General features: G+C 44.2%; 1 protein-coding gene across 1 annotated transcript in view; it reads left to right on the top strand.

Moving 5' to 3' along the window:
- Nucleotides 1–4,228: 4,228 nt before the first annotated feature.
- The window catches only part of BRK1 (BRICK1 subunit of SCAR/WAVE actin nucleating complex), a 61,006-nt gene continuing 37,617 nt past the window's right edge, over nt 4,229–27,617 (top strand). The window contains exon 1 of the mRNA XM_086938923.1: nt 4,229–4,551. Within this exon, the coding sequence (XP_086795049.1) occupies nt 4,434–4,551 (118 nt within the window). The 5' untranslated portion in view covers nt 4,229–4,433. The remainder of the gene's footprint in view (nt 4,552–27,617) is intronic.

The following is a 27,617-nucleotide window of genomic DNA, read 5'->3' as shown; positions in this document are numbered from 1 at the left end:
TTATTAGATGTATTCAAAGTTAAATTGACTAGCGAGTCAGTAATGTGTTTTTCAAACCGGGGCTCTTCAACGTAAACTGGTGGAACAGAATTTGGATCCAACTTGATCCCTAAAGCACGTTGATGAGGCCAACCAAGAATAGAAACACCCTTGGTAGCAACATAAACCTTTGCTCTGACATCCCAGTTTTTAAAAAACAATTTAGCCCAAAAGAAACCCTCTAATGCAATCCTACGTCCTGTGTACCCACCAGGATATATATCTGGACTCAAGAGTTCCCTGTTGTGCCAAAGTTGTTAAAAAATATCCTTACCAATAATAGTGTACCATGCGCATGAATCGACAAAAATTTCAATAGGTTTGTCGTCCATACAAATTGTACAAGAATGAAAATTATTTTGAATACATTCGTCAACAGAAAGTATGCAATTTAGACTATTTAGGACTTCTTCTTCTTCAGGAGAATTATAATTAATTCTTTGACCAGATCTGCACACATTGCCAAAATGTCCTTTCTTTTTACATTTGATGCAGATTTTATCCCATGCAGGACAACCTTTGTAGTTACCAACATGGTTGGTACTACCACATCTGTAGCAAACTATTGTACTTTTCTTAGTAAAACTCTTATTATCGCTAGCATTCCTTACATATTCCTTCTTAAAGGCAGGCCTAGGATTAAAAGTGTTCGAAGTGGTTTTAACAATGGCCACTTCAACTTCAGGAACATTAGTTTTCAGATTTTTCCCTCTTATTTCAGATACAAATATTTCAGAATGTTCTATACCCTTAGCTATGTTCACCACTGCAGCAAGAGTAGTCTCAGTACCTAACCAAAGCCTTTCTTGGATCTTTTTGCTTTTTGTTTTCATCATGATTTGGTCTCTGAGGACTTGCTCATATGATATAGTTTCGAAAGAACAAGTGCAGGCAAGTGAACGTAAAGCTGCCACGTAATCCTCAATTGTTTCATCCGGTTTCTGTTCACGAGAGTAGAATTTAAATCTTTCCATCACTGTATTTATCCGTCTACCAAAACGGATTTTCATTTGCTTTGAAGCTTTGTTAAACACATCCATATCGCCAGCATCTTCCAAAGGTGGTAAATTATCGAACTCTGTTATTCCTGCACCACCAAGACAATGTCTTAGAAGAGCAAGTTTTCTTTTTGCTGAACAATCCTCTTTTTCTAAGACATCCACGTAAGCAATAAACATGGGAAACCAAAGATCCCATTCTATAGGAGGATCGCCCGCAACTTGAAGAAAGTGAGGTGGTGCTGCAATGTTAGACATTTGTACATAAAAAAAATCAGAGCAACAATATAAACAATTAAATGCAATTAAGTGAAAACTGAAAACCTAAAAGTAAGAATATTAATGTAATTGGTGTGCAAATCACCGTAGTAATGGATTTGCTGAAATTAATTTTTTTTAAAAAATTTTTTATAGAGAGGTGTGCAAATCACCGTAGAAATTTGCAGTAATATTCAAAAGAAGTGTGCAAATCACTGTTGAAGAGTACAGGAAAGCGTTAAAGTTGATATAGAGTTGAAAGTATTTAAATTCCAATGTTCGCGTTAAATCCACGAAGAAAACAACGTGGTTGCTTGGAAACGCGAAGCTATTGCTTCAAACTACATCAAGATGGCCGCCGTGAGCGTGTAGTCATGCGCGATGACGTGCGCGATGACGCTCTTGTCCCAGGATGCACTGCGAATAATCGGCAGTGAAAACGAACTCGGAGTGCTCGAGAAAGAAGCTCGAGGTGAGTTCTCTGAAATGTTTATTTCCAAAACGAGCGGTTTATTTCCAAAACAAGTGATAGTTCAAGCAAGCCAAAGTATTTTTAATTGATAAATGTGAAAAACGCTCGATGCATGCGGTCGAGTAGCGATTAGATGATGAAGAAGCAGATGCTTGAAATAGAAATGAGAATCCAAAAGAAACTTAAATAGACTGACTTACGTTTTAGTAGAAATGTCAATGTCCCGAAGTTTCTCTAGAAAGTTCACAGGAGTATAGATGAGGTTTCTCACCGCAAATAAAGTTCTTTTGAGTTGGCAAAAGTAAATTTTGCATAAAATAAGTGAACGCTGTCTTCATAAATCCACTGCTCCCAACGTCACCAATAATTGTGTAGTAAAGCAGACTACACTGGAAGTAGGTTCAAGTAGATTTATTCACAAGAAGAACAGCTTGACAACCACAGGTAGCAGGACATGTCTTCATACCCTCAGCCAGGCAGTAACAGTTACAATCCAAGGGAAAAGACTCTAAGCCCCACAGACCATTCTAAATGACATGAAGAGATTCCAGATGACAGAGGGTCATGGAATGACATGGGAAGGTTCTAGATGACATAAGATGACATAAGGAATACCACACCTACCATGGTCAGAAGCAAATTAATTTCCGCCGCACATAAATCACATTTAGGAGCCACCATGACTAAAAGAATACTAAAGGAACACTATTGGTGGCCCGGCATGGACCTTAATGTTAATCTATGTGTTGAAAAATGTGATGCCTGTATCAAATCGGACAAACATCGGAAACTCAGAACACAAGAAATGCAACTGGTTTCCATTCCTAGTTCTGCATGGTTCAAAATTGCCATAGATATGGCAGGACCGTTTCATCTTCTTGAACAAATGCCAGATTTTTTATCACAGTTAGTGACTATTACTCAAAATGGATATATCACAAATTTGTAGGTACCATTGACTCCAACGCAGTCATAGACTTTTTACGTACTTGCTTCTCCATCGAAGGTAATCCTCGCATCATAGTGTCTAAAACGGGAAACAACTTACTTCAAGCAAGATTACTGCCTTCTTTAAATTGCATGGAGTTCGCCAAGAGAAGACTCCGTTATATTCTCCGAAGTCGAACGGTCAGATTGAGAGAGTCAATCGCTTACTTAAAGATGGTATTCAACTGGCGTTGGCATCAAGAATTCCAGTAAAAGATTTTATTCAAGAGAGGGTTTTTGCTTACAATACCACACCCAACAGCACTACAGGTTTCACTCCTTTCTTTTTAATGAGAGGGAGAAGATGGGACAATGATATTGCTTCTAAATTTAAAGTGTCTGATAGCACTTTACCTTCCACCATCACTATAGATGATGATCAATTGCAGGTCAATAAGAAAATTGTAGATAATCAGTTAAAATCCAAACAGTATCATGACATGGTACAAGGGGCGGTAAACAAAGTATTCTTCAAGGGAGATTGGGCCTTAGTCACTAAACCAGGTCATCATCTCAAGGGAGAGTCTAAATTATTTGATCCTGAAGAGGTTATGGAAGTCTCAGATAGTGCTGTACACCTCAAATATTCTGGGTGGCGTAACAAAAGTGATGCTGTAAGGCTCAACAAAGACCAGGTTGAGTTATGGTTCAAGGGGAAGAGATGCAATGCTGAATTTGACAACGAGTTTTCTTGGCTTCATACTTATACTTCTGAGAATGAATGTGACTCGTCTACTCATGATGATAATAATACATTTCAGGTGACTGTGTAGGCAGGAATGATAATATTGTTAAAAGTGATTACAATGATACCAATAACTACACCAACAAACTTCAGGCTGATGATGTCGTTGATACACAGTTAAGTAGTAATGCTTCCTGTAGTCGAGCATCCTTCACGGTCACCCCTGAACCCAGAAGTTCTACTAATTTGCATGGTGGTTGGGAGGGCACCTTCACCAAACATGGCAGAATTTTACCCAATGCACTTAAAGAATATGAATTAATGTAATTTGTTTTCACTTCAAAGGGAGATGTTGTAGGTCTAGTTGTTATTTTCCCCCACCCCTTCCCATTGGTCATTGTGCACGCTCCATCCTTGGAATGTCTAGTATGTATATAAGTGACATCAACAAAGAACTGCTGCTTTTCCTGTGACTCTGTGCAGTCACCCCTCCGTTGCCACAAGCTCTTTGTATTACAATAAATCTTTATTAATAATATAAATATACCTTCTGGTGTTTGTTACCACTGTCACTACAGTAAGGTGCCAAATGGTCGGTGAGCCGTGTAAAAATGTCTGCCAGAGTTCTGTCTTATTCCTGCAAGATTCGGTCCTTTCTCCGTGTTGATGACGTTTGTTTTGCCAGTCTTTCCTGCACTCTGTGGCATTACGGAATGTGTTGTCCATCTTTTATGTCAACTGGGCAGACCCGAGTAAACAAACGCCGAAATGTTCTACGTTGTTCCACCAGTAACAGCAGAGAGCGCTGTTTTGAGAGCTCTGTATAGATTTTGCTATCTCGCCAGCTGCTGCCACCGTTGCTCGAGCACTGCTCACTGTTAGCGCTTCCGGGTATTGGACAGCAGATGGCAGTGTGTCGAGTTCTGTGCCGTTGCTAGTACTTCCTCTTGTCGGGGTCGCCCAGTCGCAAAACAGCAGCAGCCGGAGAGAGAAGATGTCAAATCAAGAGGACCCGGTGCAGCGCGAGATCCACCAGGACTGGGCGAACCGCGAGTACATCGAGGTGATAACCAGCAGCATCAAAAAGATCGCGGATTTCCTCAACTCTTTTGGTAAGCCGGGGAAGGAAGGGCTTCCTGGAGATGATTTTTAGGGATCTGGGCCTTCAGATGGGTCTCGGGAGTCGGGATCTGCAAGGGTGAGGCTTTGCCTGTTAAGAGGTGGAGGTAGTAGCATATCGACAAGTACCTGTCTTGCTGCTGCTTTCCGAGACAACCGGGAGGTGAAGGTCGCCATCCACTGCAACTAAGAGGGTGTTCCTTAAGTGGGTGTGGCGAGGATGTCCGGTGCCAATTCCCACAACAGATGGGAACGACTGTAGTAGTCTGTGGCCTGAAAGGAGGAGAGGGGATTTGATGAGCCGATAGTAATGCAACGTAGCCACTATTTCCTGAGGTACTCACACCGGAAGTAAGCGAGAAAGGCAAGATACAACCGTCTCTTCACTGCGAAGTCCCCCGTTAAAGTTCCCCACATTTCACCCCACAGAATTCCAACCTACGCAAATACATTCTAGTGTCAAGGCAAGGACTCATCCCCCTTTCCAATTAATAAAAACAAACAAAAAACAAGCATTGGAAAAGCCAACAGGTCTCGCCTTTGGGACCTAGCAGCTTTGCCAGTGGTTTTAGCGATACTGTACAGCATGGATAAATAAGAGTAACAAGCATTTTCAATGCAACGGTTTCGCCTTTGAAAAAGTTTGAACTATTGGCATTGTAAATGACAACATTTTTATTTATGTGTTGGTTTTGAAAATAGATAAATAAATGGCACTGTCATTTACAATGCCAATAGCTTAATCTCTCGCAAATGCCACACACAAACACACAGACCCACACAGAGTCCCACACACATACATACCTACAGAGCCGCACACACACACACAGAGCCGCACACACACACACACAGAGCCACACACACAGAGCCACATACACAGACACAGCTACACACACACACACACACACACCCACCCACACACACTTCATCCACCCACTAAGTCCATCCACCTAGCCACCACTTAACTCCATTCATCAACTGACTCCATCCACCCAACCACAGCTTGTCAGGGGTAGTAAGCACTATATAAATACAGTTACAAAACAATACATAAAACGAACTTGTGCAAGTACATGACACCTTAATGAATCACAATCACTTGCTCTGCTTTGATCCAGGCGTAAAAGCAACTTAAACAAGATAAAAGCTTTGTAAATGAACCCCATTGTAACCATCGATTTGCCAGTCTCTCCCTTCCTCATTGCTCTTACTGCCAACTTTACAATAATGATCCTCAATCTGAAAAGAGAAGTATATATTTGAATAGCACAAAATAGACAACTGCACGCTATATAATATTTCACAACAGACACAGGTGAGATAATGGCATGGGAAGATGTTTTTACATTTGCAGCCGCTCCTGAGGTGGTCTTGTAGTTAGCAGCTCCTTCCAGTGGTTCTTTAAGTTCATCTTGGCTACCTGACAAGCCTGAAAAGGACTGCAAATCAAGAGGACTGTGTTGGATTCCCGGTCTGCAGTAGAAGTGACCACTGTTTCAAAAACCTTTGCCCTGGTGAACAGCAGCAGGAGCTGCTGTTTCCTTGCTCAGCATTAATATTCAGATTTTTTTTAATGATGCGCGCATTTATTTACAGGTTAAATTAAGTCATGAAGTAACTACGGGGTGTCCACTTACCTTTAGTTAACCTGCAAATAAATGCTTTCTCATGTATTTATTTTTTTAGACCTTACACACAATCCCTGACCCACCCAGATCCCCTACTGCCACCCTGCTGGCATCAGGGCGGCCCTCGGTCACACCACAGACCGTACTTTGTGGCCCCTGGGCAAATGTTTGCGAGTACCCATGGCATAGACCAATGGTACTCAAACTTTTAATTCTGAAGACCCCCACCCCGTGTAAAATAACTACATTAGTCTCAAATCCAAATAAAATGGCATCATGAATAAAACAATTAATATATAAAATGTTAAATATTGCAATTAAGCTATGGCGTTTGGTTGGTAGGTCTTGGGGGTACAGCCTTTAACAATTAAAAGAAACTGAGCCACAATGTTCTACAATTTATGACATTAAATAAAAGTATGTTTAGCAATTTAGCCGAACATTTCACATATGTGATTGCGGGATAGTGGGGCATTTTAAAAGAATAGCCCAATAGCCATGTTGTGCTTCATTTTTTTCTCAGAATGTATCCCATATTGGACAGGAAAAGTATATTGTAGCAAATGAGCAAAAACGAATGAGGGACGTGAGCTGCAGTAGTGGGCATACAAAACTGTTAAAAATGTGGGATGGAAAAAAAATATCAGCCTACGGAAGAAATCACCTTTTTTTGTGCAAATGGTCTGCCCAGTGCAGATGTTACTCAATTTTGCATGGTTGAAAAGGCTCTCTACCCTTCCTAGCCCAACGCGAACAAGCAAGTCACCAAGAAACACGTGAATCAGAAAAAAAGAAAGGGAATGCAGGAAAAAGTGGTTCACTGTTTTTTTCTGCAGTGCACAAAAAGAGGTAGAAAATCAGGTCAAATTAGAAGGCCAAGAAGTTTTGATAAAAAATTAATGTTTCTTTTTTCACATCGTACCTAGGTATCAAATGTTCCCATATCATGTACTATACCTGAATGCTCCTTCGGCATTGTAGTCAAAAGCATTTGGCATTCTGGGATATTTTGAGCATATGTTTAAAAATGTTTTAGAGCCAACTCTGGGCTGGGCCACTGAAATTTTGTGGTAAATTAGGATCAAATTATGTGGCACAGTGCCTAACTTATGCAGCAAGAAAAGACATTTTAAGAATGGTGTGACACATTTGATGTTAGTATTACCTCATAATTTTGAATTTTGTTGATATGGTAACGCTATCAGAGCCACTTTGACTCCCGAATGCAGAAATAGGCAACAAAAAGGTGACCAGTAACTTTTGTGGGGGACCCTTCAGTGCGCGGTAACAGGTGCTGCTGCACATGCAGTCTCTTTTGATCCTGTTGGGTACAATCCTTTTTTTATTGAAATGTGAAGATTATACAGCAGATTGTGGATTAGGTGTGAAAATGCCACAAAGCCATAATTATGCAGAAAAGGCCATGGTCACAAAATTGCATAATTCCAATGACCCGGACTATAGGTCCCAAAATACAATGCACTGCTGGCTGAATTAACAAGCCATGCTGAGCTGTTGCAGGACACATTAGGCTACTTAGCAGCTCCGAATACATTAACATGTTGGACACTGCAAACGCGAGTTACTGATGCTCCATTACAGAGCAGCTCGCGGCCGATTGTTTTCTACACTAAATCACTGTAATGTCTTCCAGTGAGAAGTTTGCATTCACGGCCGGGGGCAGAAAAAAAGTGCCAATCGTGCCCGTCCCCTCTCCCCCCCGGCTGATACCCTTTTATTTCACCAACCCTTTATGAGGGGAGAGAGACATGGGGCCCAAGTCACTGCTTGTCAATCAGTGTTACGACCACATCTCGCGCACTTTGAAGTTTCTGCGATGGCTCGAGTGCTTGCCCCAGAGCACTACACAGCATCACACGTGGGTCAATATCCAAGGTGTTAGCCCCTAGCAGCCATATGGGCACCCGAGGCCGGCAATGCCTCACTGAACTCGCTGGCAATTCGTCCTGCGAGGTGCCGAACATCTGACAGGCGCTCCTTTTAGCTTCAAGGCGCTACACTCTGGAGCCCGCTCCAAAGATACCTCAGACGTGAGGAGAACCACACAAAATTCCACGAGGGCGAAAAGCCACCTCTTCTGCCAGCTACGCCCCCAGACATCCTGACATCGCGGCCGGTTCCAACGCCCTGGATCAGTCCTGGCTACTTCGATTCAGCGAGTTTCTCTTTGACAAGCTCATTGAGTCCCATTGCTAAGCGCTAGAAAGTGCCTTGGCAGCACCACAGAAAAAGTCTTAAAATAAATAGAGCGGACAAACGAATACAGGCAAATTCATATGGGTGAGCTCCTTAATATGAACACGCGGGCAACGAAACGTGGCACACGGAGAGGAGGCAGAGGCTGGGCGGATGGGAGAGAGGGGGCCACTGGGGTCGAAGAGTAAGCTTGTCAAGCCGCCTGTTCCTTTGGGACTGGTGTTGTCTAAAGACACCAAACAGTTTAGGTTGCAAAATCAAAAGCACATTGGAAGAGACATGATCGAAATATGACTTTGCAAGGTGTGCCAAGGTACAATATTCAACAAAAGAAGAGACGTCTTCAAGTAAGTTCCAATAAAGATTTATTCTGGCACATCAACTTATCACGGGACTGCATCTGTCTTCAGTGAAGCATAAGTAGTTCAACTGTTAGTGCTTCAGCAAAGAACAGCCGGGAGCCCGGCCAGAGACGAGGGAGGCGGGGATCTGCTGTGGGAGGGGAGGCGGGGATCTGCTGTGGGAGGGGAGAGGGAGGCGGGGAGATGCTTTAGCAAAGAACAGCTGCCGGGAGCCCGACCAGAGACGAGGGAGGCGGGGATCTGCTGTGGGAGGGGAGGCGGGGGATCTGCTGTGGGAGGGGAGGCGGGGGATCTGCTGTGGGAGGGGAGGCGGGGATCTGCTGTGGGAGGGGAGAGGGAGGCGGGGAGAGCGGAGGCCGTGCTACATCGGCATCGGGACCGGCTGCGGCTGGGGAGGCGGAGATCTGCTGTGGGAGGGGAGGAGGGGAGGCGGGGATCTGCTGTGGGAGGGGAGAGGGAGGCGGGGAGATGCTTTAGCAAAGAACAGCTGCCGGGAGCCCGACCAGAGACGAGGGAGGCGGGGATCTGCTGTGGGAGGGGAGGCGGGGGATCTGCTGTGGGAGGGGAGGCGGGGATCTGCTGTGGGAGGGGAGAGGGAGGCGGGGAGAGCGGAGGCCGTGCTACATCGGCATCGGGACCGGCTGCGGCTGGGGAGGCGGAGATCTGCTGTGGGAGGGGAGGAGGGGAGGCGGGGATCTGCTGTGGGAGGGGAGAGGGAGGCGGGGAGATGCTTTAGCAAAGAACAGCTGCCGGGAGCCCGACCAGAGACGAGGGAGGCGGGGGTCTGCTGTGGGAGGGGAGGCGGGGGATCTGCTGTGGGAGGGGAGGCGGGGATCTGCTGTGGGAGGGGAGAGGGAGGCGGGGAGAGCGGAGGCCGTGCTACATCGGCATCGGGACCGGCTGCGGCTGGGGAGGCGGAGATCTGCTGTGGGAGGGGAGGCGGGGATCTGCTGTGGGAGGGGAGAGGGAGGCGGGGAGATGCTTTAGCAAAGAACAGCTGCCGGGAGCCCGACCAGAGACGAGGGAGGCGGGGATCTGCTGTGGGAGGGGAGGCGGGGATCTGCTGTGGGAGGGTAGAGGGAGGCGGGGAGAGCGGAGGCCGTGCTACATCGCATCGGGACCGGCTGCGGCTCGGGAGGCGGGAAACATGTTTCAAATAAACAGATCTCAGCAAGTGACAGAGCATTCACTATTTCAGGCAAAATAAACAAGCACAAGCAACCAACGAGCACACGGACAGCACAGCGGGAGGGGGGGGCGGGGAGGCACACGGACAGCGGGAGGGGGGGCGGGAACGGCCAGCATGGACTTCCTCTGGCGGAGATCGGCCACACAATGACCAAACAAAACGGACAAAAAAAAATAAATAAACCCCGCCCACGGCCTTGAATACGATGCAAAAAGGGTGGAGAGGGACAGCAGCAAGCACGGCCCGGCCGGACCAGACTCGGGGGCGTTCCCGGCGTCGCGTGACGTCGGCAAAAGCCAAAGAATCTCGGGAACGCCCCCGTGTCTGGTCCGGCATTGATGGACAGGCCCCTCGTCCAATGGCTAGGCTCCATTTATGGAGCTAGCCAATGGGACGGGGGGGCGTGTTCCATAGTGCTTACTGTACTCAATAGATTTCTCTGGAGGAGGAGCCTAACGGCTCCGCCCCCCAGCGAAACCTCAAAAGAAGGCCTATGATGCCACCGTCCACGTAATTTTGTAGGCACATGCACCACCCATCCATCCGCCTTCAAAATGGAACCGGTGCTATTTTTCCTTTTTGTTTACTGTTCTCAGTTGTATTGGCAAATAACACAAATACACACAAGCGTATGGTAAAAGCAACATGGGGGATGGAAGCAACAAAGAGGGGGTAGAAACTACATGGGAAGTAGGGAGGGCAAAGCAACACGGGGGGCAGTGGTGTGAAGCAAAAGAAGAGTGCGGGTGGGGAAGCAATACAGATGGGTGGGGAACAACACTGAGTGGTGGAGAAAGGAAATTTGTGAGAGAAAAGGGAACGTGGGTGGGAAAGCCAACGAGTGGAGTGGTGGTGCAAAGCACACAGGTGAGAATGCAAAGGGGGAACAAAAATTAGGGAGAGTGCTTCACGGAAGGGGGCGGGGAGAAATATACAGCAACATGGAGCCAGGTGGAGACGAGAAGACAAGCACACTAGGGAGTCAGCTGGAAAACACATGCACTCTTGTGAAGTGATTTACATGCATGTAAAAAAGTTGTTCTTTAAGATTGCGCAGTAGTAAGGCACAAGTAAATTGGTAATGTTCGTGGTGAGGAGCAGCCATAAGATGGACAAGGCAAGCCATCGAATAGAAGGCAGCCACATCAGTAAAGGCAACCAATGATACCCAATGGGAGGGAAGCTATTTTCTTGAGAAGACCACAATAGGTATTTTGCAAGCAGACAGCTGCACTGTGGGGCAGGCTTGACCTATAAAGATAACAAGAAAAAAATTATTTTACTGGGCTTTCAAAAAAGGGTAACATATCGATTTAACATTTTTACTTTTGCTAAATGCCAAACATTTCGCCTATATCTGCAGTGAGCTTTTTAAAGACTTTTCCCAGGACTGTTTACTGAGAACATTGCAGCCCGTGGAACAGCATGCATATTCTGCTGGAGTGACAGCTCATGGGGTTTTGTGCCAGAGTGTTTCTATATACCGCTGGGAGCAGCGGCTTTTTACTCAATCCTAGGTGACCGAGGCATAGCGCCTACACAAGGAGGAGGGCGACAGGAGCAAGCAGGCTTCGAGAAACCAGCCACAAGTAAAGAGACTCCAGTTACAGATGTCACTTGATAACAAGCGTGCTGCGCGTGCACTGCCAGGAATGCGAGGTATGAAGCTGGCACTCGGCTACGCTCCTGAGCACCCTAGGCCAGGAGACAGAGAAGGCGGGACATACACTTGCCATGGGCCAATTGCGTGCTGTCTTTCTTAGAAAGAACCACGCAAAGGCCAATAGCGGGAGATAAAAGCACAAGCGTGTGTTTAGAGATTAATGCCCCTTACTAGAAGGCTCGCAGAGCAGCGCATGTGCCCAGGTTCAGGCGAGACCTAAAGAAAGTGCATAGGCAAGCAAAAATTAACTCGCAGTAATATTCTACTTAAACAAAACAGTAATACTGAACAGGGCATCTATAATAGTGTTGAGCAAGAAAACAAATCAGACGGTGCGCCAGGAGCAAAAAATCTTCCAAGAGTTTTGGCTTCATGCAAATCCTCCCAATCTTGAGACGGTAGTTTGTGCTACCAAAAGTCACTTCCACCCTGTTGCTTGACCACCCTGTGCTCCATGGGAGAGGCCTCCGTATCCCCGTTCACTTGTCACTCAAGAACCTCCCCTCCAGCATGTCCTTCACAAAAATTGTGATCACTGTAATTATTTCCACACATTGTATCATCAGAGGGAAAATCATCTACTCAATCGTAAGATTTATGTACAGTAACTTATTTTCTCTCACTTCCTCTTAGCAGGCCACAGCTTGCTGTCACTTAATAAAGCCGCATTGCACTAAACCTTAACCACTCTTAAAGGTTCTGAAAATCTGCTTTCGCCTTTGCGTATCATTCGTCCTTTTTAGGTCTCGCACCTGCGACGCAGGGCGAAGCCCTGTCGCAGCGAGACCTATAGTCGGCGGCTATGGTTTCAAGGGCTTAAAGGGGGACAGGAGATGGGCACGCGCCTGCTGCAGGCCGGACTGGGGCACACGCAGGCTGCAGACCAGATCGGACTGGATATGTGGACGCGCGCGCAGTGCGCATCTCCTGTCTCCCTTTAAGCCCTTGAAAGCACTTTCACTTTCCATGCACTGGTGCGCCCCACTCACCGGGCTGCTGGGCAATGCGCCGCCGCCGAAAAACACCCTGCCTCTCTACTTTCACCCGGGCCCCCTCCTGGGACCTGGGACTTCTCTTGTTTTATTTTAGCGCTGTTCTAAACTTGTGTAGTTTTGTTAAAGCTCTATGAAGAAATTGGCGGCTTCGCCTCAGTGCAGATGAGTGTCCCAGAGAGCTGGTGCGCTGTCCTGGGAGCCGTCGCCTCCGAGGGAATCGGTGAGGGCTGTGCCGGCGCTTCCGGCGGCGTCTGCTCTGCTCCTTGGCACATGTAGCTGTAGAGGTGGAGAGTCCAGTCACGACAGATGAGAGAGGCGTAGGCTAAGTGCACGCAGTTCACACTGGGACGTCCTAAAGCTGTACAGCGTGGACTTAATATTGGGGGGCGGGGCCTGCGAGAGGGGTGCGGCCCTGTCCTTTAAAATGCGAGACCCGGAACTGGCTTGAAACAAAACCTAGCGACTCGGTGGACTCACACGGAAAATCCAATTGCGTGCTAGTGGCAGAAGTGTGTCCGAAGCGATGGAAGAGCCCTTAGAAGTGACCCGGCTCCGGACAGGAGCACTATTTGGGCACGGGTACCAGAAAACACGGCGGAGGTGCCCTCCCAGGATGTAGTGTAGTTCCTATATTTCCAATAGGCTCTGCGCATTGGAATAATATATACTGTAGTTAAGACGTAGGACTGAAGTCAACTAGGTCTCTACCGAATATATTAAACTTAATAGTGAGTGCCAGCTAACTCAGAGGTCACTAGAAACTTTCTTGAATTCACAAGAAGGGATTAGTTTCTGACAACCGCATAAACATGACAACTTTGTTTCTTAAGAATAAGAAATCAAATGTTTAGAGTCGCGGAACCAATAGATAACTATTTTACTCAGTCAATCGTGCATGCTTCGTTTCACCAGAGATGCAGAGAAAAATAGAGAGACAGGTGTTTTAAATAAATATGTATTGAACATTCTTTCTCAAGCATTGGAAATGAACTGCTACAATCGTAATACTGGTTATAAAGTACACTGCATATAATACGAACAGTATTACAAAGTAGTACTGTAAAAGCATGATATGGTTTCTAGCCATAAAGTGCATAAAATCTATAAAATACATACAGTAATAAATAATGACTAAAAAAGTACTCAACTGGTGCTTCTAAAATACGCATACCCCGGTGTACCTAACCTAAGTCTAGTACTAGGGAAGAAGTAAGTGAGGAGTAGTCTAAGTTTAGTAGTTCTCTGCCAGGAATCTATTTCAAGAATTCTCTAAGAGGGCTAATCAGCTCTGTACCTTGGTTTTAGAATGACGGAGGTCTTGTATCTCTCTCTCAGAACTCGATTTTCCATGTACCCGCAAGGGTAAGCCGGAAACACTGGAGCTGGATTTCTCGGCAAGAGAAAAGACAGCATCTCTCTCAGTGCATCAGCTGGAGGGTCGGCTTCCTTCGGCACTTGCTGCTGCAGGGCATCGGGCAAGTAGTTAGTCGATCTGCTCCAAACCACTGTTTGTTTGACTGGGCAAACCTGAGCATATTTATACTTTGAAGGTGCCGAGTTTGACGCATGTTTGGACTTAATATCGTCACTCAAAGGCTAAATTCTTGGAAAACGCCAGGAGTTCTTGGAGAACTTAATATTCAAGCAGGGGGAAGTTCCTAGCTGCTGAAGGCGGGTTTTTCCAAGAAATCGTTGTTAATTCTCGGAACCTAGTGGAAGTAGTCATGCCGTATTTGGGCTGTGTGGCTTAGACCAAATAGGGTAGTGATTTCTATGCCTATGTAAGGATATGATAAAGTATATCTATATAAGGGCATGAATCAGGAAAATTACACTAGGGGCCTAGATTCGATTACAACAAGGAGACCAGCCCCCGGCAGCTGCAGGAGTATGACACGGGCCAAGGACGCCGGCAGAGCCTTCGAAAGAGACTCTGCCCCTGGCAGGAGCGCTAGTAGAGCACAGGGCGGTGCCAAGGACGGCGGCAGTGGCCTCCGAAGAGACCCGGCCCCTCTCCGCAGCTACGGTGGAGCTCCAGCCGCCCAGAGAAGAGAACAGAGCCGGCTCCTGACGCTGCCCTTTAGGGGGTTGTTGGACAGGTGAGTTTGGGGTGCCCTCCGAGATGACTCTCACCCGACCGTGCCAGCCGCAGTGCCCTCTGAGAGGACCCATCCCCGGCCGGTGTACCACTAGGGCACGGGTACCCGAGCCTCGCTGCCAGGGCAGAAGAGCTGTGTGATTTTTTTCTGATGCAGAAAAAAAAATCAAGCCAGTAATAAATCTGAGGTATTGAAATCAATATAATCTCTACCAGCATTTTAAGATTTAAAAAATACCTGCAGTTAAATTAAGGCCATGAACATTGAAGCAGTCTGAAAACATGCAATCTTGAGTAATGAAAAAATGTTTGAACTGTTAACCGTCCTTGTTTTTACTGAATCCGTATCTCATCAGAAAGCTGCATGAATGCATTTTGCATAGCCCCTCTCATCTTCTCTCGATCTCACTGTGCATTACCACATGGCTAAACACCCCTTTCCCTCCCTCACGCCCACCCACCCGGATCTCTTTACGCAGAGGTGGCAAGTAAAGCGCCCCTGTGGGGGAGGACGGGACAACATTTCCAGCTGTGGCCATAAATGTTATGCAAATAAAAATATTTTACTTTAACAACATCGCCTTCCTTAAGAACAACTCTTTTCACCCCTTTGGATGCATCATATTTAAATTTGTACAACTTTTTTCCTTGAACCATACGCTTCCTCATCGGACCACTCAACCATTTTAGTGTTTCGCAACCACTCCATGTTGTCAATTGTGCGAACTGATCTTCCTTTCTTTAATTCAAACGGGCTGTGTCCTGTGCTAGCATTTTTTTAAAATCCTGTATGCTGCCACCATTTTCCTTACTTCCACTTCCCATGACATGCCATTACTATTAGATAATTCAAAAGTCCCCTTGATTACCCTATTGAAGCGCTCCACATTTGCATTTCCTTCTGGATGATATATGGATGTCGTTCTGTGTAACATGCCAGTTTATTTCACAAACGCTTTAAACAAGTCAGAAGTTAACTTTACTCTATTGTCAGAAACAATGGACTGTGGCAACCCTTCCCGAATGAAAATGTCCTTAAAAAAATCCACTCCAATTTCTGAACTCGTTCTAGATACAATTTTGAACTCTGGCCATTTAGAGAAATGGTCAACAACCAGAAGAACACATTTTGGATTGCAATCACTAACTTGAACAGGACCCAAAATGTCCACTCCTACTCTCTCCGATGGCATACCTGGAAGTTCTTTGGGATCTAGTGGTGGTCTAAACGTGACCAAAGTTTTGTCAGAGTTGGAACAACTTACGCATTCCCTAACTACTCTCTCAATTTCTTTGTCACGTCCAGGTTACCAATATGACTACTTAATTCTACTTTTGGTCTGAACTATTCCAAGGTTTCCCTCGTGACATAAACTGATAACCTGTTCTCTTAACTTCGTGGGAGGAACTCGTTTTCCTATACATCAAAACATCCTCTATGATAGTTCAAACCTCACTTCCCAGAAAGGTACCAAATCCTTATCTAAAGACGGTTTATCAGGCCAACCGTTAATAACAGTCTTTGACTTTGCATAAACAATGATCTTGCAAAAGTGAATCGATCCAGTCCTTCTGATCAACACTTTGTAAACTCTCTCCAAATAACAAAGCTACACAATACTCGTCCCATTCTTCTTCATACCATCTTTGTTATCCAAAGGTAAATGACTCAAGAAATCACCAATTCTATTGCGTACCCCAGGAACGTATTCAACCACATAAACAAAATCTAGTACCTGCATGGATAATCTTCTAATCCTGGGTGAAACGGTGCTCAAACCTTGCGAGGTGAGCACTTTTGTTAAAGGCTTGTGACCACTCCTTAACACAACACTATCTCCCCAAATTAACTGCCTAAAATGTTTAAGGTCCCAAACACACGCCAACGTTTCCCGTTCAATAACTGAATACTTCTTCTCTGTTGAATTGAGAGCTCTAGAAGCAAACACGACTACGCATTGACTACCATTATCTTGCTGTTGAGACAAGAATGCCCCCAAACCCTTTCTGCTAGCATCGGTTGTAACAAAAGCTTTACACTTGGGGTTAAAACCTTGGAGAGCAGGAGCCTTAAAAATCCTCCTTAATACTTTCAAAGCTTGCCTGACATTCTTTTGTCCACTTGAAATTGTTACCTTTTTTTAACATCTGCCTTATGTCAGACATTTTCTCCGAGAAATTCCGCACAAATTTGGCGTAAAACTCAGCCAATCCTAAGAAGGAACTTACCTCATCTTTGTTTTGTGGAACAGGGACTTCTTTTGTTGCACTGACATGAGAAGTTTTTGGGCTAATACCCTTTGAATTAATTTCGTGACCAAGGTAAGTGACTATCCACTGCAAACGTGCACTTAGACTCTTCAGCCGTAAGACCAAACTTCTCCAGTGTACCAAGTACTGCTTGTAGTTCAGAATCATGCTCCTTCTTACCTTTTCCCATGACCAGGGTGTGCTCCTGCAAAAAAGGTAATTTTTCCCATTCCCTTAAAAAATTTATACATCAAGTGCTGAAACATGGCTGCAGCCGAGGCCAATCCAAATGGAACTCTCTCAAACTGGAAACAATCTTAAGGGGTAATGAACGCTGTGAGATGTTTACTACTGTCATATAAGGGAACCTGATGGTACTCTGACTTTAAATCAATAGTCGAGAACCACCGCATACCTTTTGTTGCCGCTAACAGTTCTTCAGTTCTGGGCAGAGGAAACCTGTTCACGAAAATGATCTTGTTCAGTTCCCTCAAGTCAACACAGAAGTGAATATTCCTATTGGCCTTCCGTGCTACTACCAAGGGAGCAACCCAATCCGAAGATTCTACTTGTTCTATTATTCCTCTTTCAACTAGCTTATTGAGTTCTTTGATTACTTCTCCTTTGACGTTCATAGGAATGTTCCTCTTCTTGTGTATGCATGGCTTAGCATTTGCTTTAAGTACAATTTTGTGTGCAAACCCTTCTAGCTCACCCACCTTTCTGAAAATACTTTTGGAAACTTACAACACAACATCTGCTTTTTCACCGTTCTCTTTCTTCACTATTAGAACAGGTTCTGAACTGTTGGGGTCAAATATTATGCCCAAATCTCCTAGATTTCCCCCCCCCCCTTTAAAAACATGGACCAGTAACAGCCACATACAATTTACATTCCGCTTCTCTAACCTTAAATTCAAAAAGAAGTTTTCGGAAATCCAGCAGGTCAATGGGTCCTCTCGTAAAACTCTTAGGAGAGATGTCAGCCTTTATAAGATTAGAACCAATCTTATCACAAAATAGTTTAATCCAAGTTTCCTTATTGATGATAGTAAATGGAGATCCTGAATCCGCTACCAATGACACACAAAACGCCCTCCACAGTCACTTCACAAACAGGTTTCTTTCTTTTTGTTCCATCCACACATATCATGTCATCTTCCAGTACACAGAAGATTTGGGGACTCTCCATATCAGAGTCCGAGTTACACTCTTCATACAGCCCATCCACTACGCACTTGACTGCTCTGGACTTACGACATACACGCGTAAAATGACCCCTAATACCACATTTTTGCCCTAGAGCCGGACACCTTCTGTCATGTGCAAAATATCCTCAACTCCCACAGCGATAGCACTTCCCTTTCAAACCATCCATTCTATTCCTATTCTTTCCCACAACTTTTTCATCATTTCTTTGTTTTATCTGGAACGTCCTTTTTCGGTAGCTTTTCTTTACTAATTTCACAGTGTCATCAGAACTTTCTCTTCTAGATGAGGACAGAACTGCTTTTGCACATCTTGAAGTAAGTTCTGATTTCCGAATGATACCAGTAACTCCCTGTAAACTTGACTCACCATGTACCCATAACCTATTCTGTAAGCCTGGATTATTGCAATGCATAATGACTTGGCCCCTTACCAGTTCCTCTTCTAGCCTATCGAACTTAGAGGAGATGGCCAGTTTCCTTAGGGCAGCAACATAGTCCTCAATTTTATCGCTTGGACCTTGCTTCCTGTCGTAGAAGTTGTAACGATCTATAGCTTTGCACACTGTGGGAGCAAAATGTGTATCCAAATCATCTAAAGCATGTTTAAAAAGTCACCTTCATCACCTACGCGTGGTTTCTTTTCCATGCGATTATACACTTTGAACCGTCCGGACCCAAGCAATGTAACAACGTGCTTTTCTTCCATTCCGGTGTTAAGTCTCCAAACGTGTCAATAAAATTAATAAAATAAGCCACTCTTCCCATTTTAGACTGTTGACCTCATCTTCTATCATCATGAAAGGTTGTGGAGTTGACAAATTCATAGTTGCCATGCTTCGCACTTAAAATCCCAAGGTAACACCAACTTGCTTATGAAATACAAATGTATCCTAGAAATACAGAGAGAAAAACAAATATTGCAATGAATTTCCCTTGTACAGCTCAAATAAAGATGAGTGCGCAAAATAAAATACTGAAAAACATTAAATAGGTAGGTGTGCTGGTCAACGAATGCAGGCTTTCAAAAAAGTACCCCTTGCTTTCTAGTCACAAATGTGAAAGGTGTTCTACTCACTGTGTGCCAGCAACTTCAATGAATACGTAGGAGAAACTGACCTTGTCTCTCATTTGAATCGGCAAGGTGTGCCAATCACTGTGCCTTTAAGTGTGGCAACGTAGTAAGTATGTAGGAGAGACCGATAATGTCTCTCATATGCAATCGGTAAGGTGTGCCAATCACTGTGTGCTTTTTGATGTCTGTTGAAAGCTGGTGTCCCAATCGTGGTTGGCATGGAGTGCCAATCGCCATATTAAATCAATGCGGCAACTTGCATTGGCCGCAACCTTCCCAAGGTGGCCGCCACAACGTGCGCGTACGTTCTCAGGTTTGTCATGCGCGATCTCCTAAGTGCATGACAAAGATGCTGTTGTCTCAAACTCGCGCTGTCCTTACCTCGCGCTATTCCCTGGCGCGCGTCTCTCAGATGGCGGTTGGAATCCTCCTTGCACACGTGAGTACAGTGCTGAGCTATTCAATTAAAATCTCCGTCAAATAATGGTTCCTCCACTATGTCAGGAAATAGTTGCCAAAATTCTTAAGTTCATTGAAACACTGAGACTGATTAAGTTCATGTGCAGGTTTATTTGAATTCCTGAGACACTCACACTGGCAGTAAGCGAGAGAGGCAAGTCTCTCCACTGCAAAGTCCACCGTTGAAGTGTTCCACATTCCACCCCACAGAATTCCAACCTACCCAAATACATTCTAGTGGCAAGAAAAGAGAAGAGGGAACATATACTTAATTGAACGATCTAACACTTCACATTTTTGATGAGCTATCGGAGAATAAACTTCAAATGTACAATTTAACCATTCTCTAAAGTTATTTACAACATATTTTAGGCGACGATTTTCAGTCAAGCAGGTGTTATTTATGTTTACTGAACTTGGTAGAGGGTCTTCGCGTCTCAGTAGATAACTGCTTATGTGTGTGGCACTTAATGGGGAATGACTTGCTGTGTTTTGACCCCAGAGTTAAGAGAGACGCGTGATGAGCACTATGGTCGGCTCGGAGTAACTCGTGCAAAGACCAAGGCCTCAACTTGTAGCTGTGCCGAGTGGTACGGTCTCTTGTGAGCGTTCTAATAGGGCCTACTGCTGAAGTAAAGCCTATTACCAGATGCGTTAGCGCTGCAACGTCAGTTAGAACTCAGCGTTTACAGGAGATAACGCAGCCGATTGGCACGACTAAGGGCGGAAAAAGATTTGTGGCTTACCTCTATGCCTAGTGAAGACGCCGTGAAGTTTGTCTAATTGTCTGAACGAGTATAGCTGTGCCTTAACGCGCCCACGGTGGGAGAAGCTGCCAACATTAAAGGGGATACGCAGTAAATGAGTATCCAGGACTGCACGCAAGCTTGCACGGTTAAAGGGCAACATTTAAAAGGAAAGTACATTTCGCATCTACAGTGTTATTTTATTGTTGTTTCTTTTGTCCTGTGAGCTGTAGGTAAATAAACATCCAGGGCAGTGTAGTGTTTTTTTTTTTCACTGATCTATGCTATACATTTGCTGTGAGTTGTTGCATCTGAATCTCTGTTGGATATACATCAATTAACATTGATGTCACAGCGTTGGATGTTAGTGCAGTTTATATGCCACCACATTTTTTGTCACAACCTTGCTCTCCATCCATTGAATGGCGAAACATTTTTGATAATTATTTAGAAGCCTTGGATGCCCAAGATTTTAGCTCCGGTCGGAAAATGGCAATTCTTCTTACAAGCCTTGGAAAAGAGCGACAACATAAGTACCTTCTGATGGCAGTGTATCATCGTGGACAACCAATTGAGGATGTATTTGAGGAGTCACAGAAGATATTGGAGAGGAGATTTGTAAAGGAGTCAAATGTTATGAGAAGGTTTAGGTTTTACACTCTTAGAGAGTAGGTGAATGCATAGACAAATTCATCACCAGACTACGAGAACTATCACTCAAGTATAGGCTTGGAGCGACAGCAGAAGAGATGATACAAAATCAATTGATAGTCCAGTGTAGAAGCAGAAAAACACAGGAGCTGCTATGGGCAGCTAAAGGTCCTACACTGAAGGATGCAATTGAATTGCAAAAATAATGTAAGAATCTGAGTATTGTATGAAGGAGATAGACCACAGGAACTCCAAGTAGAATACCACGAATGAGGGACACATCGATGGTGGACAGGGTGGATGGAGAAGTAGCTGTGTTCACCAAGTCAAACAAAGAAAGGAAAGTATTTTTCAGGAAATAAGAATTTTGCAAGCAAAACAGGAAACAAGATATGTAGCAAATGTGGGAGTAGCTATCATATAGTTGATTCAAAGAATTGGGTGAATAATGTAAGGATTGCAGGAGGCGTGGCCATTAAGGTAATTACCCTAGGATGTTTAGAGAAATCAATAAAGGCAAAGTAGCCTATGCTGTCAGGCCTGACGGGGTTCTATGTTTTGGTTCATCTCCGGAGGATGAGGTGGTCAAAGAAGAGATTTTGTTTGTAAGATGGTCGAGTGTAGAGGAGCGGTGAAGGAATAGGCCAGAATTCTTCATCATGGACAGAAAGGTTGACTTGATGGTGGATTCAGGGTCATTATATACCATACTACTCAATAATTTGTTTCAGAAGGAGTGGCCTAATGTAAGATTGCTGATAAATATAAGCACCTTAGCGTTCGCTTCACACACAGGGCACTGACAAACCTTTAGAAACCCCTGTAACACCCTACACATATAAGGTCCTGACGAAAGCCAGTAGAAGAAAAGGCCTGGTTGAAACTAGTTGACCGCACAGGACGACGGTGGCCATAAGCCTGCCGTGCACGTCCGCAAGCCTTTGTTTTTATTTACTGCCTGGGGCCCAACATTAAAGCAGTCTTTGCGACCCCAAGGACAGTATTTTGAACCTCACTCAGAGTACAATCGCAGCACCCTCACGAACCAAAGAACACGTTCCTCAGTAATCTGGCATCGTAGCACACCTGAGGTACACTCGGTGCCTCGGGTGGGGCCCGATGATGAACCATGCCACCAACCAGGTTGGTGGGTGAGGACCTTCATAAAAAACCTAATGGTTCCCCCCCCCCCCCCCCCCTCCCCACACACACACACACACAGACACACAAACACTGTAAATCAGAGCTAGTTCTCATTGATTGACAGGTTATACCTGGTTGTCAGAGACCCCTGCGAGTCAGGAGGACACCTAGTTACCTTCTAGATTGTGAGCTGGAGTAGTCCATTCACTGTTTGCCTTATTGCCATCTTGTACAAAAGGTGAAGATATTTTAAACAATGTTTAAAGTTGTTTTATTCGTATCTTGTTTTCACTGCGTTTAAATTTGGTTGTGGAAACTTTATTATAAATATGCTGTGAAATGTGTGAATCTTATTTTCTGTTTTTACCTTTTAAAATGTTATTTTTATGTTTACTGTTCATTTTCCTTTGCATAAGACCTATTTGGCTTTAATTGTATTTTCTGCGTTAATTTTTTTTCTTTTGTCTTGAATCCCTTACATGTTTATTATTCCTCCTGTTTTGAAGGAAGGGAGATGTTGTGATCTTGCTTGAATGGCTATGTACTATTCATGTTTAGAACTTTCACTCGTCAGGGTTCTGTTGTCAGGGTGCTGTCCTTGCAGCTCAGCAGCTTTGTCAATTGCCGCTGGCTGTTGAGGGGAGCACCATGTTTCGATCTATCAGAGAATAAACTTCAAATGTACAACTTCACTTGTCTCTGAAGCTAACTGCAACAAGGCCCAGCACCTTTGCTGGAGCAACTCCTTCTGACCATTTATAAATTACTCTGTTAAGTCTTTTAGGTCGAATCCTATCTATAGCACAGCTGTCTGGTTTGCCAAAGCCATCATGGGGATATACAGAAAGCTGGCCTAGGAATGCATTCCGCACATTGCTTACCATTATCTTTGCCATTGCTTACTATTGACATTGTGGCTTGTAACCTACACTTGCTTGCTTTCCATTTGCTTTCTTTAATTGTTTTAAGATGTTTGCTTGAGTTAGGCCATCACAAGGAGCATAGCCTGTTTTCTGTATTTTTCCTCAGTGCTGGCTCCTGTAATCAGGCCTTTATCTATGTTTTTGTCATACTTGTTGTCACATCTAGACTATGGCTTCCAAAGAAGCTTGATGTTTACTTTTCTTTCATTGACTTCAAAGTGAGAGGCCTTATCAGACAATCTGAGGGTGGGAAAGGGGGTGTTTTTTCTTTTTGATTCTGTGTAGGGGTTTCCTCATATTTTTTCATTTGTTTCCCTGCTTCTATCCTAGCTTCTGAGCTTTGCTACTGCTCTGACACTTTTGGGTACTGTGCGCTCTACAAATGTATGAACTGCAAATATTTCAGAATATATCCGAATTAGGAAAGCACAAATGATGCACATTTTTTGCCATTCTCAAGTGTGCAGGAAACAAATATTTGAATACAATAAAAAAATCCATGCACTAGTTGAGGCAATTTCCAAATATTATCCTTTTTGTCCATTATAGTTTTATCAGTAAAACTGTACTTCTGTTCAAATATAATGGTAATTTCAGTTCAAAACATGTTGTCTGTAATGGCCGTGCACTACCACACCATGCAAACTCCACTTTACGCCACCCTCCTCTACCCCACTTACTTTTAATCATGCTGAACAGCAGCCACGCTGATATACAACATGGTTAGAACATGTTGTCAGAACAGATAGCTCTTGCCTTGGGCCGACCTATTGGCTTTGCAAAGGCTTGTTTTATTTTGCTTTAGATGCGAAAAACAAAATGTAAACCTAGCTTTGATTGTCATTTCCTCGGATAGAAGATACATTATGTACGTATTTATCCTCAGGTGTTCAGACGTTAACATTTATAATTGTATCCTATATGGAATATTAAGTATTAGAAGGGTGGAATTTGGTCTCTTTAAAATATTGCTTCACACTTAGTTCAACCTTCCAAAATCTTCATCACCTCCCGCCCAGCATTGGTAGTTCTCATCCCATACCGTCCCTATCTTGTACAGTAGTCTTAGGGCAGACCCTCCCTCATATTATTAGATATGCCATAATAGCGGAATGGCTCACAACATGCCTCCTGACTTTAGAGGGTATCAAATTCTACTAATGTATACAGATTCATAACCAATTCTGAATTGGGCTACTAACACAAGTAATTAAAAGTCTATGACATGGTTTTGGGTTTGGCCCAAGTATCGTTGACTTTGAGGCATCGGGTCCTCTGAATGCAAATGAGGCCTTGTTGATTGTTCCCCTTCCTGCTCCACTATCCTCTGGCTGGTAGTCTTACAGCTCTCTAGATCATATTGAGCACTCAGGCCAATCTCGCTTCCTGTCTTCACAACCCTTGCCACTCGCTTCCGGTATCAGTGTAGCTTCAATTCAAATCTCACCAGCTGATGGTATCCTCTTGAACATGGATACATTCTTTATAAAAAATTTCCAGTCCCTTTTCAACAGTGACCATTGTTCCATTTATCCCTACCTTCGTCCACAGTTCAACTTCATATGGTGTCAAGAACTTCCATCCGGAAAGTCTATTCCTCAAACGAGTGTTACTCAGTTTTCACAACTATGTATGGTGCTCGAATCAGAGTTCGTAAGAAGTGCTTCACCCCTCTTTTAGCCTGGAGTCACCACAGTGTTATCTTTCAATGATGCACCTCTAAATGGTGCACATAGTTCTGATTGTTGGCCCATTGTCTGTATTTATTTATTGGGATGGTTCTTGTGGCGCCAGTGCCTTCTCCTTCTTGAGCTTCACATGGTCAAATGCACTGCATATCACCAGTCCACAACCAGAAACTTGGTATATGCATCAGTGACCACCAGGACCTGCCTTTCATCTGGAAAGATACTGAAGTCTGCACTTAGTTTGGTCCATGGCCTTTCACAAGGTTTCTCAGTGATTACCATTGCTGATTTTCTGCTCTACTGGTTACCTGACATTACTGAGAGTTCTATATATCACTTCTAGTCTATGCATGAAAACCATCATTTCTCACTGTCTGCTTTTCGTCTTGGGTGCACCCTTATGTCCTTAGTGCACCGGAATAATTCTTTTTTTCTGCATTGGCTTCTGTTATTGCAATGCGGGCTTCTGTGAGTGCAACACTGTCCAGTGTAGTACTTAACTCCACAACATTGACAGTGTTTGTTGAAACTGAAGGTCGTGCACTCTAATGTTTGCCAGGAACATCTTCCACCACTATCCCTGAATGGTTGCCTAGAACGTTTGCAGACATTCATATCTGGCAGTCTCTTGAGTGATTTCTTTCACTCTTATGGCTCTTGGGCATGCAGCCTATATAACGTGTTGAACATACTCCTCTGTTACTTCACTGTGTCCCTTGCTTGCAGCGTGGGCTCTTGTGGGGTGCTGCAACAAGTAATTAGCTGAGTTTTTTTGGGCCCAGTTGTTGTTATTGTACTGAAAAGTCATGTTTCTGCAGTTGCATGATCCACCTCTCTATTATGGGGGTGAATGTTGAGATGTTCCCTCAGATAAGTTCACTAATGGCTTGTGGTCCGTGATCACCTTGAATCTCCTCTCATATACGGGTAGGTGAATATGGGTGCACCCACATCTGATGCTTAGAGCGCCATGCTCAACGTGCAAGTAACTGGATTCTGTTGTCAGCGAACGCAATGTGTGCTCTTATTCCACTCCTTTACTCCTGCTCCAACATGGTCCCTTACCCAACCAGGCTGGCATCTACAATCCGCTTAGTGGCAAGTTACAGGTCATCGTCGCATCATGCAGGAGGTCTTTCTACACATTCGTAAATGCTTCTTCATGTGTTTCTGTCCATTCCTATCTTACCTGGGCTATCTTCAAAGCCCTCAGAGGTTTTGTCAAAGTTGTCAACATTGGAAGGAAACATCCAGAGAAGTTCATCAAGCCTAGAAAGCCTCTCTCTTCACTGCCGGATTCTAGGAGTGGGACATTGCTTCTTGCAGTCTACACTGATACCACCTCTAAAGAACAGATACCTAAAAAGTTGTACACTGCCTTTGGAAAAAAAATCACATTTGTCTCTATGGAACGTTAGACCATACTCACAGACTACTGAGTGTATCTTTCAGTCTCTGGTTGTGCTCTTGCTTATTTCTCAGAAATATCAAAATGTTGTCACATATTAATAACTTCATCAAACCCACATAATGTCTTCATGGAGTTTTGGAAGACTTCATTGGGTGAGGAGATTCCAGAACAATATTTTGTTTCTCCAGAGCTCTACATGCGTAGACAATGTGGTATGTACCCGATGGTGAGATCAAGTAATAGTTGGTGATACCCCACATTTAAATCTAGTTTTTTTCAAGAAACTCTTAGTTTTTATAATAAAAAGCAATACAGAGGAAATGAGGAGGGAGAAGAAAAGGTTCAACATCCGACAGTTGCATAATGTGTACATTAATTTGATACATTCAGATTTTGAGGGATAACAGCAGGTATATGTCCAGTACTAAAGAAGTGAGAGAAGCAAATGGCACCTAGCTATGGGCATCAAATGCGACTGGATGAAGTGGAACTGTCATATGTACACCTTTTGCAAATGTCCCTGCGTGATACCAAATAAAAAAAGAGGAGTGGGGTAGGAGGGAAAGGAAGAGGGGGGGAGTCATGTGTTACTGTGTACGACAGGGATCTGGGGTTCTAATATGATAATAAGAGTAAGAATTAGTGGTCAGTAGGTGGTTGCAGGATTTCCGTTTCGACTGTAGGGTCACGAATACAAAGGTCAAGTGTATTCCAAATACCCTGAGAGGGGGCTGGGCAGCCTCTTGTATGAGATTGGTTGATGTGTTATTTAAATTTAGTTTTAAGAACCTTTGAGGTCCTCGATATTGTGTAAGGTTGGCGTTGTGTGACGAGCTTGATGTACTGATTAAGCAGTTTCATACCAATACAAATTCGAACCATCCCTGCTATTTTGTGCATGGTAGCAACCACCGTTGGATCTGACACCTTCATTATCAAGTCAAGCCCTCAAATGGTGACAGAAGAAACACTTGCAATTTGTCTAACAATCAATCCCATTGTTCTTTTGCCCACCATGCCATCTCAGATTAGACCCAGTAATATGCAAATCATTCTTTGTCCTGCTTCAGTAGAAGTCCAGCCCGAACCACCAAGCCAGGTCCTCCCTGAACCAGAACAAAAGCAACCCAAGACTGGTTTAGGAAGTGAGAAGGATATCTTCCTTTTCTTTCCCAGGGTCACTCTCAATTGTTGACCTGGAGCTATTGTCTGAGGAAGTCTTTCTGTTCACATGACTCATGGTGGATACCAGCTCTTCTGCTTTACTCTTTGACAGTTTGTGTGACCAGACCAGCACTACGTCCACTGTCATCCCTAGCTCTCTTGGGGTTCGCTGCCATAGCACCAATATGA

Source organism: Lissotriton vulgaris, chromosome 9 (genome assembly GCF_964263255.1).
Source record: "Lissotriton vulgaris chromosome 9, aLisVul1.2, whole genome shotgun sequence".
NCBI classification, from domain to species: Eukaryota; Metazoa; Chordata; class Amphibia; order Caudata; family Salamandridae; genus Lissotriton; species Lissotriton vulgaris.
This window is presented reverse-complemented; position numbering and strand designations above follow the sequence as displayed.